This window comes from Chiloscyllium plagiosum, unplaced genomic scaffold (genome assembly GCF_037043375.1).
Source record: "Chiloscyllium plagiosum isolate Xiang-an unplaced genomic scaffold, Cpla_swu_hap1 HiC_scaffold_17, whole genome shotgun sequence".
Classification (NCBI taxonomy): domain Eukaryota; kingdom Metazoa; phylum Chordata; class Chondrichthyes; order Orectolobiformes; family Hemiscylliidae; genus Chiloscyllium; species Chiloscyllium plagiosum.
In genome coordinates, this window is record NW_028270155.1 from 15,983,271 (window position 1) to 16,003,735 (window position 20,465).

Consider the following 20,465-nt stretch of genomic DNA (forward strand, 5'->3'; position numbering starts at 1 on the left):
GAGAGCAAGGGAGAAATAAAACTGATTATACTTCAGATACTCATAAAATGTGAGAAACTGCATACACGATTGCTTATAATAAAATAAAACCCGATAGTGACCTTTAAACTGAATGATGCATTCTTGTTTAAACAGGGTCACCAGTTGGTTCCTTTTTAAAGCTTACCCAAAGTTCAATCATCCAGTATATAGTCAAGATGTTGTGTGCTGTGTCCAAACACATGGCACAGGTTCTGTTTGACCTTTGGTTCCAGCATGTTTCTTTTACTTCACTCCTCTATCCCCCCTATTCCACTGCTGAACAATTGCTCTTTGTGGCATGAATGTGTTGGACTGGAGGTCACACTGTGCTCCTATGGCAATGGAAGTAGAACTTTAACCCCAAAGGTGCCACCTTTAAAGACACGGTATGCATTTATTGTTTTATTTTACCTCCTTGGAAAGCTCCCTTACCACATTTTTAATTTATTTGAACAATAAATCAATCAGTTTAATTGTAACAGTTATTAATCAGCCACTGCAGCAGAAAAGGCACATTCAATACTGTTGAAGGGTTAAAACTTGCTCTGTTCCTCTGAAGTATTTAAGGTTGGATAAATCGAGCAGTTTTATTCCTTTTGAGCTATGCTCATAACTGGGCTCCCAGTTAATAGTTCCGAGAAACAATTCACAACACTCTTATATTTTCTTCTCACCTTTTTGAAGACGGCGACTCATGGGTGAGTCCAATGTTCACCACATTGGTCTTGCACAAGTGGCTGCTCTTTGTGATCTCGCCCAGATGATGAGTTTTGGCAGGATTTTTGATCATGGGCCAAGCACAGCAGAATACCTCACCCTCACCCACAGTCCATGTGTGATGGTCATTATATAACAATCAAGAGCTGGGAACCCAGACTAAATTATTCTCTCTTCATCAGCCCACAGCTTTGGCAGCAGTGGTGAGTTTCTTAGGGACAGACTGTGCAATTGAAACTGGGATTCTTGTGGTCGGTATCCTGAAGCAATGATTAAAAAAAAACTTGCATTTATATAGAACCTCTTCAGAGTCAAATGTTGAAATGCAGTCATAGAGATGTACAGCACAGAAACAGATCCTTAGGTTCAACTCTTCCATGCCGACCAGACATCCTAACCTCATCTAGTCCCATTTGCCAGCATTTGGCCCCTCTAAACCCTTCCTATTCACATATCCATCTAGATGCCTTTTAAATGCTGCAATTCTACCAGCCTGAAGAAGGGCCTGTGCCCGAAACGTCGAATCTCCTGTTCCCTGGATGCTGCCTGACCTGCTGTGCTGTTCCAGCAATAAAGTTTCAACTTTGATCTCCAGCATCTGCAGACCTCACTTTCTCCTACCAGCCTCTATCACTTCCTCTGGCAGCTCATTCCATACACACACCACCCTCTCCGTGAAAAAGTTGCCCCTTAGGTCCCTTTCATATCTTTCCCCTCTCATCCTAAACCTATAGCCTCTAATTCTGGACTGCCCCACCCCAAGGAAAAGACCTTGTCTATTTACCCTACCCATGCTCCTCATGATTTTATAAAGCTCTAAAAGGTCACCCCGCAGCCTCCGACGCTGCAGGGAAAAGCAGCCACAGCCTATTCAGCCTTTCACAGCGTCAGAGAGTCATAGAGATGTACTGCATGGACTCAGACCCTTCGGTCCAACTCGTCCATGCCAACCAGATATCCCACTCCAATCTAGTCCCACCTGCCATCACCTTGCCCATATCCCTTTAAATCCTTCCTATTCATATACCCATCCAAATGCCTTTTTAAATGTTCAGTTGTACAAGCTTCTACCTCTTCCTTTGGCAGCCCATTCCACACACATAACACCCTCTGCATGTAAAAGTTGCCCCTTAAATCTCTTTTATATCTTTCCCTTTTCACCCTAAACCTATGCCCTCTACCAGCCTCCACCACTTTCTCTGGCAGCTCATTCCATACCCGTACCACCCCCTGTGTGAATAAGTTGCCCCTTAGGTCTCTTTTATATCTTTCCCCTCTCACCCTAAACCTATGCCCTCTAGTTCTGGACTCCCCGACCCCAGGGAAAAGACTTTGCCTACTTACACTATCCATGCCCCTCATGATTTTATAAATCTCTGTAAGGTCACCCCTCAGCCTCAGACGCTCCAGGGAAAACAGCCCTAGCCTATTCAGCCTCTCCCTACAGCTCAAATCCTCCAACCTTGGCACCATCCTTGTAAATCTTTTCTGAACCATTTCAAGTTTCACAATAGCCTTCCGACAGGAAGGAGACCAGAATTGCATGCAATATTCCAACAGTGGCCTAACCAATTAGCTGCAACATGACTTCCCAACTCCTGTACTCAATACTCTGATCAATAAAGGAAAGTATACCAAACACCTTCTTCACTATCCTATCTACCTGCGACTCCATTTCAAGGAGCTATGAACCTGCACTCCAAAGGTCTCTTTGTTCAGCAACACTCCCAAGGATGTTAACATGAAGTATATATTAAGTATCCTGCTAAGATTTGCTTTCCCAAAATGCAGCACCTCGCATTATCTAAATTAAACTCTATCTGCCACTCCTCATCCCATTGGCCAATTCTGTTGTAACTTGAGGTGACCTTCTTCACTGTCCTCTGCACCTCCAATTTTGGTGTCATCTGCAAACTTATTAACTATACCTCCGATGTTCACATCCAAATCATTTATATAAATGATGAAAAGTAGTGGACCCAGCACCGATCCTTGTGGCACTCCACTGGTCACAGGCCTCCAGTCTGAAAAACAACCCTCCACCACTACCCTCTGTCTTCTACCTTTGAGCCAGTTCTGTATCCAAATGGCAAGTTCTCCCTGTATTCCATAAGATCTAATCTTGCTAACCAGTCTTCCATGGGGAACCTTGTCGACTGCCTTACTGACGTCCATATAGATCACGTCCATCACTCTGCCCTCATCAATCCTCTTTGTTACATCTTCAAAAAACTCAATCATGCTTGTGAGACATGATTTCCCATGCACAAAGCCATGCTGACTATCCCTAATCAGTCCTTGCCTTTCCAAATATGTGTAAATCCTGTACCTCAGGATTCCCTCAACAACTTGCCCACCACCAATGTCAGGCTCAGTGGTCTATAGTTCCCTGGCTTGTCCTTACTGCCCTTCTTAAACAGTGGCACCACGTTATCCAACCTCCAGTCTTCTGGGACCTCACCTGTGACTATTGATGATACAAATATCCCAGCAAGAGACCCAGCAATCACTTCTCTAGCTTCCCACAGAGTTCAAGAGTACACCTGATCAGGTCCTTTCACCCTAATAGGGATATACTGTCTCTGGACTCTATTTATCTCATTTCTGAAGGCTCCCTTTTTTCCAGCCATCCCTTTACCTGCGAACAGCTGCCCCCAGTAAGCTTTTGAGAGTTTTTGCCTGATACCATCAAAATTGACCTTGCTCCAATTTAGAACTTCAACTTTTAGATCTGGTCTATCCTCTTCCATCACTATTTTAAAACTAATAGAATTATGGTCGCTGGCCCCAAAGTGCTCCCCCACTGACACCCCAGTCACCTGCCCTGCCTTATTTCCCAAGAGTAGGTCAAGTTTTGCATTTTTTCTAGTAGGTTCATCCACATACTGAATCAGAAAATTTTCTTGTACACACTTAACAAATTCCTCTCCATCTAAACCTTTAACACTCTGGCAGTCCCAGTCTATGTTTGGAAAGTTAAAATCCCTGATCATAACCACGTATTATTCTTACAAATAACTGAAATCTCCCCACAAATTTGTTTCTCAATTTCCCGCTGACTATTTGAGGTTCTATAATACAATCCCAATAAGGTGGTAGTCCCTTTCTTATTTCTCAATTCCACCCAAATAACTTCTCTGTCTGTGTTTCTAGGAATATCCTCCCTCAGTATAGCTGTAATGCTATCCCTTATCAAATGCTATCCCTCCTCTCTTACCTCCCTTTTTGTCCTTCCTGTAGCATTTGTATTCTGGAACATTAAGCTGCCAGTCCTGTCCATCCCTGAGCCACATTTCTGTAATTGCTGTGATATCCCTGGCTCAGTGGTTAGCACTGCTGCCTCACAGCACCAGGGACCCAGGTTCGATTCCAGCCTTGGGCAACTGTCTGTGTGGAGTTTTCACATTCTCCCTGTGTCTCCGTGGGTTTCTTCCGGGTGCTCTGGTTTCCTCCCACAGTCCAAAGATGTGCAGGCCAGGTGAATTGGCCATTGTCCATAGTGTTAGGTGCATTAGTCAGAGGGAAATGGGTCTGGGTGGGTTACTTTTCGGAGGGTCGGTGTGGACTTGTTGGGCCGAAGGGCCTGTTACTACACTGTAGGAAATCTAATCATCCCAGTCCCATGTTCCTAACCACGCCCTTAGTTCATCTGCCTTCTCTGTTAGGCCTCTTGCATTGAAATAAATGCAGTTTAATTTATCAGTCCTACCTTATTCACTGCTTTGTCCCTGACTGTTTGACTCACTTCTTCTCTCAACTGTACCAGTCTCAGATTGGCCCCATTCCTCAGTCTCCTTGGGTACACCCCCCCACCCCCGTCCCCCAAAATAGTTTAAATCCTCCTGAGCAGCTCTAGCAAATCTCACTGCCAGTATATTAGTCCCCTTCCAATTCAGGTGCAATCCGTTCTTCTTGTACAGGTCACCTCTACCCCAGAAGAGATTACACTGATCCAGAAATGTGAACCCTTCTCCCCTACACCATCTCCTCAGGCTCACATTCATCTGCTCTTGTCCTATTCCTATCCTCACTAGCTCGTAGCACCAGGAGTACTCCAGATATTACTACCCTCGAGGATCATCTTTTTAAATTCCTGCCTAACATTCTATATTCTTCCTTCAGAATCTCATCCTTTTCCCTTCCTATCTCGTTAGTTCCAATGTGTACAATGACCTCCTGCTGGTCACTCTCCCCTTTGAGAACATTCTGCACCCTCTCTGAGACATCCTTGATCCTGGCACCGGGGAGGCAACACACCATTCTGATTTTTCGCTGCTGGCCACAGAAATGTCTGTCTGTGCCTCTGACTGGAGAGTCCCCTATCACAATCGATTGCTTGGAACCTGCCATACCCCTCATTATCGTAGAGCCTGTCGCGATAACAGAAACTTGGCTGTTCATACTACATTCCCCTGAGAGTCCATCACCCCTACATTTTCCAAAACAGCATACTTGTTTGAAATGGGATAGCTACAGAAGACTCCTGCATTACCTGCCTACCCTCCTACCTTTCCTGTAGTTAACCCATCTATGACTGTATCTGCGGTTTTTCTCCCTTCCTATAAATGCCATCCATCACATGCCCGAGCTCTTGTAAATTCCTCATCCCCTCTAACTGCAGCTCCAACCGATCTATGCAATATGATAGGATTCACAACCAAAGACATTTCCTGCAGACATAATCATCAGTCACATGGAAACTCTTCCTAAACTCCCACATCTGACTGGAAGAGCATATCACTCTACTAAAGGCCATCTTTGCTCCATCACAATCTATAGACCCAGAAAATAGCACTGTCTGTTGCTCTAAAAGTAAATGTTCCAGGCTAACTTAGTACGTATGGTTTATATTTTCAAAATTAAATCAAGAGACAAATCAATAAGACATATAATCAAGAAAGAGCCCACTCTACCCAATACTGTCGACCTACAGCAAGGTTACATGTTAAAAAGGTATGCACGTATCTATTTCTGTGCTGTGAGCTCTCCCACAAAGGTTCCTCCAAGGTCAGCTGTGAATTTCGCTGTTTGTTCATTTTTCCTGGATCACTCCGATGCCTGCAGATGCATGATCTCAAACAGCAAAAGCAGTAACTGTTCAGATTCACTGCTATGTCAGTTAGCAGTGAAGGTTTCTTTCCCTTTCTCCCTCACTGACCATGTGCTCACTGCCTTTTGTCTTTTGTCTGTCTTTTCCCTTTTAAAAGTGCCATTATTTTGATGTTTTTTCCCCAAAGTTCCAAAACAACGCAACACCATATGCAACAGTAATTGCTGCTCCTGGATTTCAAGGAAATCACCTTCAACACCTAAAGTACCTCAAAAAAGGAGCAACTCATACAGCCATCCTCCATCTTGGATTACCCAGAATCCTTTTCACTGTTGTAATGTAGGGAAAAATTTGTGCCATTTGTGCTCAGCAAGATTGGGCTAACAGCTGCATTATTATGACCATCCTAATGATAAATGTTGGTCACAACACGGAGGGCAGTTCACCTGCTCTTCTCCCAAAGAGACCCAATGAATCTTTTATTTGTACCACCCCAGTTACCAGAGAAACCTTTTTTTAATAAAGTAACTTTCGGGCTTATTTGACTCCCAATACGTAGCAATCCCTGACTGACTGTGATTTGAAAGAGTAGGTAGGTTTAGTCAGCATGGGACACTTTTCCGATGATCCCAAAGGTGACATACTTCACCTGCGTAAACTGTGTCTCCCCGCTTCAACCTCCTTTCTGCCATATAGTTGGACCCACCCATTGGTACTTCAATCGAATGTCATATGTGCCTCTGACAAAAGACTAAAAATGTATGGTAACACTCTCTGGAATGCTTTCCAGCAAGTTTTCCCTAAAACTGACAGATATTTTAGATTACAGAATGTTCATCAGATGTTGGATTTAGGGGTCCCTAACTAAAAATTGTAAATTTAGTACTGATACAATATGTGAAAAATGCACAAACTCTCTCGTCACAGTGCAAAATCATAGCATGATGCTACAGCTTTGAGAAGGTCTATCTCAATCCCAACCCTTTTGCTGTGGTTTCCATAATTGTGGTCAAACACCACAGAGTACCAATAGCCAACTTTGGTGGCTTGGCCTAACATAGAAAGAACACATTTCCTATTGGGTAGATTGAGAAGATTGTCCAAGTGTCTTATCGGCGAACATCATGTGAAGCAGCGTAGATGCTGAGGAGACATTGCCCTAAGATCATAAGAAATAGGAACAACAGTAGGCCACTCAGATCCTGCTCTACCATTCAATACGATTATGTCCGATCCGAAAATCCTTCAGTCCACTTTCCTGTGTTTTTCCCTGACAGTTGAGTCTTGAACTAATAGTATCAGAATAAGGGAGTTAGCTATTTAGCACTGGAATGATGAGAAATTTATTTGCACAAAGGGTTGTGACTCTTTGGAATTCTTTACTCCAGACAGCCGTGGATGCTATTTTTGGATACAATGATAATGGGAGAGTCTGAGATAGGTGCTCAGCCAATGTCTTTGTTTAACGGTGGAACAGACTCAAAGGGCTAAATGCCTACTTCTTCATGTCTATTTCTTACATTTTTTATAAATACAGGGATGTGAAGTGAGCATGGGAAAAGAGGTGCAATGATTGCAGAGGAATGGTAGTGTGGTGGCATCTATATTAAAATAGCTCAATTTGCTGTCCGTAGTTTCATCCACATTGAATGTGGCTGTAGCTTGGGAGTCCATGAACAGTTCCACAAGACTATTCTGTTAGGGTACAACAACGTACCGAATTACAAAGCAGAATTTGCACAATACGTTACCTAACCTAGCATTTAATTGGGAGGAAGCAATTTTGCTGAGAGACAGGATATATGATCCAAGTCCTGTTGGCTTCTGAGGAAGGGTTGGAATCTGAAATGCAAATTCCTACCTTTCTTCAAAATTGCAGCCTGACTTGCTGAGTCTGTCCAGAATTTTGTATTTTCATGTTCCCCAAACTGGACTGTGCATCCATCAGTCAATAGGTGTTCTAATATGTGACACATTTGGTGAATACTATACTGTATCATTTTTAAGAGCACAAGGAGAGGTCACTGTTCTTTTTTCAACTTAATTTCTCAAAACTGAACAACACAATTTGAGTGGATTTATAATCTTAGAATCTGTTGTTTTGCAGCAAATGGAAAATCTTAGAATCCCTACAGAGTGGAAGCAGGCCATTTGGCCCATCGAATCTACACCAACCTTCTGAAGAGCATCTCTGCCAAACCCACCCACCTACCCTATCCATGTAATCCTGCATTACCCATGGATAGTCCGCCCAGCCTGCACATCCCCGGAGACTATGGGCAATTTAGCACAGCCAAACCACCTAACCTGCACATCTTTGGATTGTGGGAGGAAACCGGAGCACCCGGAGGAAACTCAGAAAAGGGGAGAATGTGCAAATCCCATTTGGAATTGAACCCGGGTCCCTGGCACTGTGCTAACCATTGAGCCATAGCGTTGCCCTTCCTTCAAAATGTTTAAAAACAAAAAGGAACAATAAAGTTAATGGATAGTTTTGAAATGAGCTATCACAATGGAAACTGCTTCCCTGTGTAATTTATTCAATTTGGGAGCTGGCAACATCGGCTGTGCACCCATCCCCTTTCATCCACCTGGAGTGCTCCACCAGTCAGCAGTGGGGCAGGGAGATGATATTGAAAAATAATATTGGTTATGCCTTCTGGCTCACCTTTACTGAGCAAGCAAGTAATGTGAGAGCTGAGAAAGGCAATGTTAAATCGAGGCTTCCCAAAGTGGGCTCGGGGACCGTGGTGGGGGGGGAGTCAGGACCCCAACTGAGGTTACAAGGTGAAATTTTGGGGTGTTGAGCATCAAGATCTGACCAAGTTATTACAGTTGGACAGCACTCCCACTTCCACCATTCTCACTCATGGCTCACCACAATTTTCAGCCCTGGAAATGGGATCACGGAGGGAATAATTTTGGGAAGCACTATGTTAGGTCCTGAAACCCTCCACTACACAAAACCAGTCCTTGATGGAATGCCCTACCATCTCGTGGATAGAATTCAAATCACCTTGATCAGCACTATAAGATAGTCAACAATAAATTATTCAGGAGAAATGCCTGTACGCAGAGAATAATTAGAATTTGGAATTTATAATACATGGGATGACTGAGCTGGATAGCACAGATGTTCATGAAGCAGCAGATAAGTATAAAGTCTAGAAAATCCTGACAAATCTAGACCAAACATGGGTTGGAGGAGACCTGTTTCAATGGTGCTAATTATATGTATTTAACGTCAAGGAGTCATTATAAACCTCTATAAGGTCACCCCTCAGCCTCCGATGCTCCAGGGAAAACAGCCCCAGCCTGTTCAGCCTCTCCCTATAGCTCAAATCCTCCAACCCTGGCAACATTCTTGTAAATCTTTTCTGAACCCTTTCAAGTTTCACAACATCCTTCCAAAAGGAAGGAGACCAGAATTGCACACAATTTTCCAAAAGTGGCCTAACCAATGTCCTGTACAGCCGCAACATGACCTCTCAACTCCTGTACTCTCTTAAAATACCATTCATTTTCTAGGATGTTCATATTGATCATGATTCATGCGAACAAATGTTGAATATAGTCTAAATATCATGAATACTGCACCTGATGTTCAAATTCACTATATGTCTGAGCAATTATTTTAAATAAACTCAGAGCAGTGATTCTGTAACAGGCAATGAGTGACTGATCAATTGTCACCAGTTTAGGCTAAGACTCACTCATTTTGAGTACAAAAATGTAACTGCGTGGTCACTTAAAATATTCAACACCCTATGACAAAAGGAGAACGTCTGAATGTTGGAAGTCTGACTACAAACAGTGGCACTGGAGAAGGGCTGCAGTTTGATCAGCAACTCTTTAATTAAACTTAAACAGGTCTGAAATCGCCTTCCGTCTTTTTTGGTGGTTAAACTATCCATTTCACTCCTCGCAGCTGCAACTCAATGGTTCTCACAGTGTAGGTTATGATGTGTTGTGTGGGCTTGGGAGTTGTGCATGTGCTCAGCAGCACGTCAGACAATGTGCCTGGAACACACTGGAGCAGTGAGTTGGATAATATGCAACTTTTTCAAAGAAATAAGAGGTTGAGAGGTCACCTTATAGAGGTTTATAAAATAATTATGAGTATAGATAGGGTTAATGGTAGATGTCTTTTCTTAAGGATGGGAGATTTCAAGACTAGTGGGTATATTTTTATGGTGAGAGGAAAGAAATTTAAAAAGGTATGAGAGGTACATATTTTACACCAAGGGCAGTTCGCATGTGGAATGAACTTCCTGAGGAAGTGGTGGATGTAGGCACAGCTACAATATTTAAAAACACTTAGATAAATACATGAACAGGAAAGATTTGGAAGGATATAGGCCAGGAGTAGGCAGGTGGGACGAGTTTGGTTTGCAGTTATGTTCAGCATGGACTGATTGGACTGAAAGGTCCGTTTCTGTGCTGTAATGACTCAATAAGTAATTGATGAGAACTACAGGTATACTGGTCAAAGTGATTAATTTTAAAATAAGTAAATATATTTAAATGGTGGGGGTGGCAGGAACAGCAGACTAACTTGAAGAAGCTCAAGAGCTTTCAAGAGCTACTTCATAAGATGGCTTGTTTTTCTAATTGGACATTATTCAGTATTCACTCACTTTTTCTCAGAGTACTTGATGCAAAGATGTGGTATGGTGAGAAATATAGAACCCACCAGCCAGGAATCTGTGCAAGGGTCATTATGTCGACCATAATTTCAGCAGCTTAACATCCAAGCTCAGTAGCTGATGCATTTTAAATGAAGAGCTGAATAAAAGGGACAGAACAAGCTATTTAATCACATCTGTCTGATTGGTACACTGCAGTCTTACAGCCCATATGATAAACTGTGTTAACTAACCATGGCTGCTGAAATGAGAACTGCCTGGCATTCTTTTCCCCTAAATGACAGGAGCACAATGGCACTTTAATAGTAGTTAAAGAATATCCAGGCGCAAAAATGAAATTACACAGTTTATTAGCTAAGATTAGATTACTTACAATGTGGAAACAGGCCCTTCGGCCCTAAAAGTCCACACCGACCCTCCGAAGAGCAACCCACCAAGATGCATTCCCCTACATTTACCCCTTCACCGAACACTACAGGCAATTTAGCATGGCCAATTCACCTAACATGCATATATTTGGACTGTGGGAGGAAAGCGGAACACCCGGAGGAAACCCACGCAGACACGGGGAGAATGTGCAAACTCCACACAGTCAGTTGCCTGAAGAGGGAATTGAATCCGGGTCTCTAGCGCTGTGAGACAGCAGTGCTAACCACTGTGCCACCGTGCTACCCATTAAAATAATTTCTTGTACAATTACAAACATGGAATATTCAAGAAAAGTCCAGAAAATAGCAAAGCCCCACCCAATGCCCTCTCTGTGCACCTCAATTGATCAACAAGGTTGTTAGCACAAGGCAGAAATAGATGAGGATGGTCCATTAATTGCACTGAATAATTATTTTGCAACATTTGTCACTCTTGGAAATGATGCTGAGTTGCCAGTCACAACAGATGAAGGTGTAAGGAAAATTCTTTCTGTGGAAGTCAGTGTAGAAAAAGTCCCAGCTAGCATCAAGGCTCAAACAATTGGGCTGTAAGCTCATGATTATGTGCGGCATGGTGGCTCAGTGGTTAGCACTGCTGCCTCACAGTGCCAAGGAGCTGGGTTTGATTTTAGCCTTGGGTGACTCTCTATGTGGAGTTTGCACATTCTCCCCTGTGGATTTCCTGCACGTGCTCGGGTTTCCTCCCATAGTGCAAAGACGTGCAGGTTAGGTGTATTTGCCCTGAGACGTGCAGGGTTACAGGGATGGATTTGGGAGGGATGCTCTTCAAAGGATCAGTGCAGACTTGATGGGCCAAATGGCCTGCTTACACACTGTAGGGATTTTCTAACTATTTTTGCCTAAGAGAAATGGAGGTGGGGGTCACAGGCTGTGTTGTGTGAACTGCAAGTTTGTATTTGTAATAACTCCATGTTCCGGAAGATTTGAGCAAAGTATGTTGTTGTTTAAGAAAGTTAGTAGGTCAGAATCTGAAAATGATAGGGTAGTTAGTTGGCATTCACTCTTGGCCAGCTAAGATACTAGAGGGTGATGCCGTCCAATAGTACAACTTGGTACATCTGGTGGCTCTTTTAATCATCTCATTCCTTCTAAACTGTAAAAACATCAGCAAAAAAACCCTGCATTCATATATTTCTTTTCATGTAATAAAAGGATTCAAGGTTTACAGAAGGTTTAACAAATGAATATTGATATCTTGCCACAAAAGAAGACAGGACTTGGAGGGTACAGTGAGAGAGGGACTCACTGAGATCTTTGAAGAGAGAGGAGGAGAACCTCTTCAAGATAGACATCCTTGGAAGAGGCTTCGCAGTAAGGTTGAAATCAACTCGGAGAAAGTGAGGACTGCAGATGCTGGAGATCAGAGTCAAGAGTATAGTGCTGGAAAATGAAGGGCTTATGCCCGAAATGTCGATTCTCCTGCTCCTTGGATGCTGCCTGTCCTGCTGTGCTTTTCCAGCACCACACTCTCGGCATCTTGCCACAAAAGGTGATATTAGGACAGTTGACTTAAAGCTCAGTTAAACTGATACATTTCGTGGATCACCTGAAAGGAGGTGAGAGGCAAATTTTGAATAGCAGAGAAAAAGTTAAATAACACAATTAATTGATTCATGGATATATGTGTCAACATCACTGAATAAATATAAACCTTCACAACATTATTGAATTAAATTCATATCACATAATTCACTGGAAGTTTATTGAAACATTGCTTTGCCTTGCAGATATTTTCATTTGTTAAATAACAAATGATGGACTAAAAATTGGGGAGATGGTGGTGAAATGGTATTGTCATGGGTCTAGTAATAGAATATTTTAACATTGGAGAAAGTGTGATAAAATATTGAAATTTTTAAAAAAATGTCCCATTGGCCTTTGCTTTCATGTTTTCTGATTTAAAACAAATGACAACTCTGTTAAAAAGAGATACCCTGCTCTTTGCCCCTGATTCCCTACACTAATTGGCAGACATTCTGTTTTGAAATGGAAATGGGACCGCTCCAGGCAATGTACTTGGATGCTTTTGTGATGACATCTGTAGCCCCAAAGAATATCTGGCTGAGTTTCAATAGTCCATAATGCCTCCTGCCTAGCAAGTGGTATATTGATCCAAAAAAAGATTAAAACCTTTAAAGGTTTGCATTATAAAAAAAGTCTTAAACGTGGTTTGTTGTTTGTTTACAAACCTATTCAACATTTAGAGGATTCATTTTTTTCTTCTGTGCTGGAGTCACTTTTCTTTTCAGTATCAATAATAGTGTTTGCATTCTGTGTTTTATTAGGTTGTTCAAAGTTTTTTTTCCCCAAATTTTAAAAAAAGTAATTCTCTTTGCTATTGTGTGGCTCTTGAGGACTGTGAGTGGTTGTCGAGAATACATGGAAATTTGGCGATGGCATGGTTAGTTGGGGGTGCTGGAGATAGCATAGGTGAGCTAAGGATGCATTGGGTGGCATGAGGCTGGGAAGAGGGTGAGAGGTGAGATTGAAGGGAATTTTAGCTATATTGGGAGCTGGATAATTATATTGGGAGATTGAAGGCTGAGCTTCCAGCCAGTCTGCTTCCCCACTTGCACTAATGTACTCCATATGGTTTGCAAGAAGATAACTAATCTAGGAAAATTACAGGTTGGTTTGGTGAGCATGTTGGAAGGTGCAAAATTATGCAGTTTGGGTTTTCCCAAAGCCACATGAAAATGCAGGCTAAGAAGGCAGTAACAGCAAAGATCATTCAGCTCTTATGCATATTTTTCTCCCTTCATGGAGTCTAGCTAGATGTTCAACCACCTCAATATTTTTGCCTCTTATTGACAGGTCTCATAGGGTAAAATGAGATATGTTTAAATCCAGCAACCACTAAACGGCAGAAGCATTAGATTTTGAGTAAGTTCCATACAGTTTTTCATTTTACTTGTGTTTCAAATAATCTGACATGGACACCCTGGTTTCAGGGAGAACCAAATATTCTCACAGGATAGGATGTGGCAATTCAACCCACTGTACCTGTGCCACCTTTTTGGAAAAAAGTTATTCATATAAATTCAACTCCTTGCTCTCTGCCTGTATTCCTGATGAAGGCCTTTTGCCCGAAACGTTGATTTTACTGCTCCTTGGATGCTGCCTGAACTGCTGTGCTTTTCCAGCAACACTCTAATCTAGGCTCTGGTTTCCAGCATCTGCAGTCATTGCTTTTACCTTTTCAGATGTTGCCCAATCTGGAAGTACGGAGTTTATAAACCAATATTGGCATGAGGTATATATTGATACAGATTTCTATATCCATCTAGATATAGTTCTTAACTTCCATATTAATCTAAGTAAGGCTTGTCTGGTTGGTACTGCTCTCTGAAAATGCAGCAGGCAATAGGAATAGCCTCATTCTTTCCATATAGCATTTCTGTGTGAAATGTATTGGCTTATAGTCACTCACAACAGTGTTATGAGGTTGTGGGAGAATGTTTAAGACAGCTCACACATGCATAGTGTTAGGAATTTCTACAAAGCACACTTGGGCTTGAAGTCAGCTTGACATCAAAATGCATTAAGGAATTTTTTTCTTGTGCTACCTGGATTGAGATAACGCATAACCTACGCTCTAGGAGGATGTCAGCCGAGCAGCGAAACAAAACAGATGCTCGCTAATAATGTGTGAGCCCTACCGGAGCAATCCTGTCATCAGCTGTATGGTCTCAATCAATGAGCATCTGTTTCCCATTTAATTTCCCAAGGAAAAATAAAGATTACCTGCAGAAAACATTTTTCATAGTCGCTGTTGACAAGCACTGATATAAAGTTGGATTCCACCACTACTCTTGCTATTACTTTGCACTGGATAAACATATAAGCAGATAAGGGACAGGATATCCATCAGAAACCAGTTGGCTCCAATCCAACCTAAAGACAATGATTGAATAATATAGACATGTTCATACGTGAACAGAGCAAAAAGAGATTGCCAGCCCCTTCAACAAATCACCTTATCCTCAGGGTAGTGCAATCCTGTGTACTCACACCTTTGACCATTAGGAAAGCTTATTTCTGCAGCATGTCACAATAAGCAGAACACAAATTCTTCTCCATTCGTTGAATGGATGTCGTTTATATGTTTTCAGATATGCTTCAGGCACACTGTGTTCCACGCACAAAGGACAAACAGCAGCTTTCAGTTTTGGGCTGTGGAGTGTGTCCTGGGAAAATTGAGAGGAATGAAAACAGCTCTGTGAAAAATTGCTCAATACAAACATTCCCACAGCTTGACCATTGCAACCCATGCTGCAAAAACCATTATCGGGGGGAGGGGGTTATCTGCAAGTACAGGGTGGATATTAGGGAGTGGTGATTTACAACCACATGAACCAACTCTGGCTCAGTGATGCATGTCTAATTAAGGCATGTGAATTATGCTAGTGACGATGTAAGTAGTCTGTTTTCCATAAACTATCACCCCTTAAAACTGTAAGAACATGCAACGTGTTACCATAAGCAAATGCTGAAGCAAATAGCATGAATGTGTTTTTGGCGAAGTCACGTTAAAAATGTGAGGCTGAAAGGATTACAAGGTCAGATTCTGGAAAGGTCCCAGCAGATTGGAAACTGGCTAATATAACACCTCTGTTCAAGAAAGGAGTGGGACTAAAATTAGAAACGTCTGTTATAGGGTAAACGTTGAAATCTATTATTTAGAAAATTAGAGCACTTAGAAATTTATAATATTATCAGGCAGACTGAATGTGATTTTGTACAAAAAAATCATCAAATTTATTAGAATTCTTTAAGGATGTAACAAGCACATCACCAACACCTCAAAGGCAATTAAACTCTGAACTAGCTCGTGAAATCCATGTCCTGTGAATGAATAAAAAAAAGTAATGTGGATAAAGAGGAATCTGTGGATGTAGTTTACTTGGTTTCCAATTGGCATCTGACACAATACAATTTCAAAGGTTTCTCCACAAAATAGGAGCCTATTGTACAGAATAGCATGAATACAGGATTGGTTCGCCAACTGGAAGCAAGGAATGATTAGGAATTGGATCATTTTAGGATTGGCAAGCAGTGGAATGCCACAGGGACCAGATGAAGTGGAGTAGGGCATTCTCTTAACAAAATGTATTCTTCACACTGAATAACTGAAAATCTGAGCATTGTACCAACATTGAATGGGGACTGTGCTGTGTGCAAATTGGCTGCTGCGCTCCCTGTGTTACAACAGCGACTACAGTTCAAGGCTGTGCAATTGGCAGTGTTTGGGACATCCTGATGCTCTGAAAGGCACTGTATAAATGCAAGGATTCCTTCAACCTAGTTCCGGCAAAATCAATGGCATTGCATATCATGCTGTGGTAGCAGTGCTGCATCATTACCAATGCTTGCTTACCGAATCATTTTTAATGTATCTCAGCATGTGATGATACCAGTGCTGGTAGCCGAGACAACCCAGATGCACATATAATTGATGGACTTAAGACACAGTTTGGGTCTGGAGTTACATGTACTGTAACTTGGTAAGGCTGCATAAATTCTCTTCCTTACAAAATTAAACAGTGAAACAGTTGGGTGTACACAACAATGCTGCAACTTTTGTAGTTTCTCCAGCCAGTCAGAAATTGAGAGCATTCCTACATTACAATATCAACCACTCATGTGGAAAGCACATTAAGATATTTGAAGGTGTGAAAGATGTGATATAAATGCATCAGTTTTATGCCTTGCTATATTTGGGAATGAAACTCATCATTGTTTGGCATCTAGCTCAGGTGTATAACAATTATGCTAACGTATCTTCAACACTAAATGCTACAAATGTCTATTCGCAATGTATTAAGGTATTTTCTTTCAGGATAACAGATTGAGTGAGTCATCCTGACTCAAATTCACACTTATCAAATCTCTGTGGATTAACTGGACTTTTCTTGAATTAGTCCAGTGCTAAGACTATCAACACTTCCAACTCATGTTTTCCCACTGAAACTGCAAGCCTCATCAGCTAGATTCATCAGGCTGGATTTTGCAGGCAATATGGTTCCTGCCCCTTACAGGATCAAATCTCTGAGGAGATGCCTGCCTGAAATCCAGATTAGACAGGCAGGGGGCTGGAAGAACACAGCAAGCCAGGCAGCATCAGGAGGGGAAGAAGTCAACATTTCAGGTGTAACCGTTCTTCTTGCCTATCTTGGATTCCAGCATCTGCAGGTTTTTTTTGTCTCTAACTAAGTTTGTACCACAATGCGGATGGCTGATCCTCAGCAATTTATTGATGGGAAGAGGAGGCAGGACTTCCAGCCCTTTCTCAGGGGTAAGTTCCATCTTAGAGAACTGGATAGTCATGAGCTCTGCAGTCCCAGTTAGAGTGCTAGGTACTGCAGGCAGTCCTAGTACACTGAGGAACTCTGGTAATCCAGGGTCATAGGCCTCATGAGGAGGATCACAGGGAACAAGGTTCAGCAGGTCAGAGTGGAGGACTTGGGAGGTCCCTCTGCCCGATAACAGACCACACAGCTAAATTTGCTTTGGCATCACATATGGCACAGGACCACTCACGTTCAGCAGAGGCAAGATGAGACCATTAATTGGCCACTTAAGGGCCTCAATAGGTCAAGGGACAGGCAGGCTACCTGACTCTTCGTTCCCTCTCCAAGCTTTCAGACAGGTTGAGGGTGGGCAATCAAAAGGGCACCCACTGGATCTTACATGCTAGTCCCTTCAAATCCCCAACTGAAGGAGATTAGCATCCATCCCAGAAATTAGTCTTTTTTCCTGGAATGTGGGGGCTGCTGACAAAACCAGCATTTGTTGCCAATTTCTAACTGCCCTTGAACTGAGTGGCTTCCTAGGCTATTGCAGAGGGTAGTTGAGAGTCAAACATATTACTGTGGTTTGGAACCAGACCAGGTTCGCCAATTTCCTTCCCTAAAGGGCATTAATGAATCAGATGGGTTTTGGTGATAATTACTGAGACTAGGCTTAAATTCCATATCTATTAATTACATTTAAATTCCTGCAGCTACTTTTGTGACATATGAATCCATGTCCTCAGAGTTTTAGTTTGGGCATTTGGATTGCTAGACCTGTTACTACACAACTACCCTATGGCGATTGTTAGTGAAAATCACATTATAACTTCTTGCTGATATTCTTTTTTCAACGGGCAAGTTAGATAAATGTGACCAAAAGTAGGAAATAGATTGAAATAATGAAGGGTTTAGAAAGGTTGAATGAAGAGAAACAGTTTGCAGTTGGTGAAGTGTTGATAACCAAATGGCACAGATTTAATGTGATTATCAAGTGTGCATTTTGTTTAGTCAATATATGATTAGCACAGGACTGCATTGCCTTATGGGATAGTGGATAGAGGTTCAATAGTAGATTTCAAAACTGAACCTGATATTTAAAAAGAGTGGGGACAGAAGGAATGGAGTGTGTGTTCCAATGCAGGAGATAAGGGGTTGCCTTCAACTTGGACAGAAAAACCAGCAAAACTTGTGAATTACACATACTGGTCCAACTCATCTTGTACAACGAGTATGCCCATATCCAAATATCACTGTTCATTTCACTGGCCATCATGATCTATCTACGCGTGTGCCAAAGCACCCAACATTTTTAGTATTTAATTTTCATAAATAGCCATTGTGGCTAATATAAAATGGAACAGAAATACACAGTATGATAAGTGATAAATTATATCAAAAACATTTGGATTTGCAAACATTAAGGTTTGTCAGCATGCTGCATGCTCAGGAATAAAAGGTGTTCCCTGAAACTTTGTTACATCTTCTGTTGGCCGCTGTGGTTCGGAACTTTACAATACTTTTTCTTTTTGGATTCTATCAACAAATATCAGTTTATTGATGATACTGCATATAACAGTGAAAGCTATTGTAGTAATTTGTCCCTAATGTGGGATGAGCTGATTTGTTTGATGCTGTGTGTTTAAAAGCATCATTCTATATTTTACGTAGTGCGCAAGACGGTCCACCGAGTGATTGCGATGATCAGAAACGCATTCTAAGAGGAAATAGCAGGAAAGTGAGACTAACAGACTATTCTTTAGAGAGTTGCCACAGATCTTCTGCCTCAGATGTCCTAATCCTGTGTTCTACTATTCTATGAAGTCAAAGTTTCAGGAATCAGGACAGAGGAGATTTGTGGAGCACAAAGAACCAGCCTAGCCCAGTTGGGTCAAATGGGTTGCCTCTGTGCCTTACATTCATGCAATAAATTGCAACACTGTTCACAATTCTAAGAGACATACAATACCACTATTGCACAGGCTTCATGTTTTGAGCTGGAGTAGCTGATTTAGCACCATCACAATTCATGATGGCATTGGATCTTAAGCTCTCTGAGCGTCCAATTAACTAAAGTGACAAACAAGATGGTAACTTGATGCAGTTGCTCGCTGCAGAACCATTATTTTAAATTTCATATTTTTTGTTTTGCGTTTGCATTGATAGGATAGAATCGAGATACAGAGTAGGGACAAATGTTTCACACAGGCGATCTAGATACCCAGCAGTCATTGGGGACCCCTTGAAACTCTGCAATTCATTTTTAGAGTATTTTACATCGATTTTAGGAGGAAACTGATAAATTTCGCAGGATCCCCGTGAGTTTGTGAAATTTCACACTTCGTTGCTTGGTGCAAAATATGGAGTACTAACTGTAAGACACAGCTGTGTGTAAATTGCAACTCTATTATTTTGGGTACCAGTTTAAAAGTTGTACTGCAAAGAATCACTTGGCTCATTCCTTTTTTTCCCAAAATTGAGAAATGGAACACCATATGTGAGAGAAATATCAGGGGTAAAGTACTGCAGATATTGGGTATGGATTAGAATATGCCTGGAAAGCACCCAACAAGTCAAATAGCATCTTTGTTGAGAAACAGATATGCTTCCATTGGGAAGTATGGATGGAATTCTCTTTCTAAATCTTTGTGCCTAGTGACCTATGGTTTGAACTGTCTTCTCTAATACAACCTCGAGTTGATCAGCTCTCAGGGGTTAGGCTGCCATGAGGTTTGAGAATCGGGGTTTAGTCCTACACTGCTAAGCAACTGCTCCCTTAGATTGTGCTGTCTCCACATCCCAGCCTCTTATGTGCATCCTGTCTAAGAGTACCCATTGTGTGACTCCACAGGATCCCTACAGTGTGGAAACAGGCTCTTCGGCTCAACAATTCCACACCAACCCTCCAAACAGTAACCCACCCAGACCATTTCCCCGAACCTATTACTGTACATTTACCCCTAACTAATGCACCGAACCGACATATCCGTGAACATTATGGACAATTTAGCATGGCCAATTCACCTAACCTGCACATCTTTGGATTGTGGGAGGAAACCGGAGCACCCAGAGGAAACACACAGAGACACAGGGAGAACGTGAAAACTCCACACAGACAGTTGCCCGAGGTTGGAATCGAACCCGGATCCCTGGTGCTGTGAGGCCGCAATGCTAACCATGGGAGTTATAATAAACGTCTTTATTCACATTGTATTATACATAATTGCTCTTTAGCTGAAAAATGTGTTGCTGGAAAAGCGCAGCAGGTCAGGCAGCATCCAAGGAGCAGGAG

At 42.0% G+C, this 20,465-nt stretch overlaps 1 protein-coding gene across 4 annotated transcripts in view; it reads right to left on the minus strand.

Moving 5' to 3' along the window:
* Window positions 1-20,465, minus strand: part of wwox (WW domain containing oxidoreductase) — a 948,132-nt gene that overhangs the window by 81,548 nt on the left and 846,119 nt on the right. The window contains exon 9 of one of the 4 annotated variants that reach the window (XM_087995712.1): window positions 14,895-15,070. The exons of the other annotated variants lie outside the window; for them this stretch is intronic. Within the exon in view, the coding sequence (XP_087851838.1) occupies window positions 14,906-15,070 (165 nt within the window). The 3' untranslated portion in view covers window positions 14,895-14,905. Of the gene's footprint in view, window positions 1-14,894; window positions 15,071-20,465 lie in introns of those variants that run through there. 4 annotated transcript variants of the gene reach the window in all.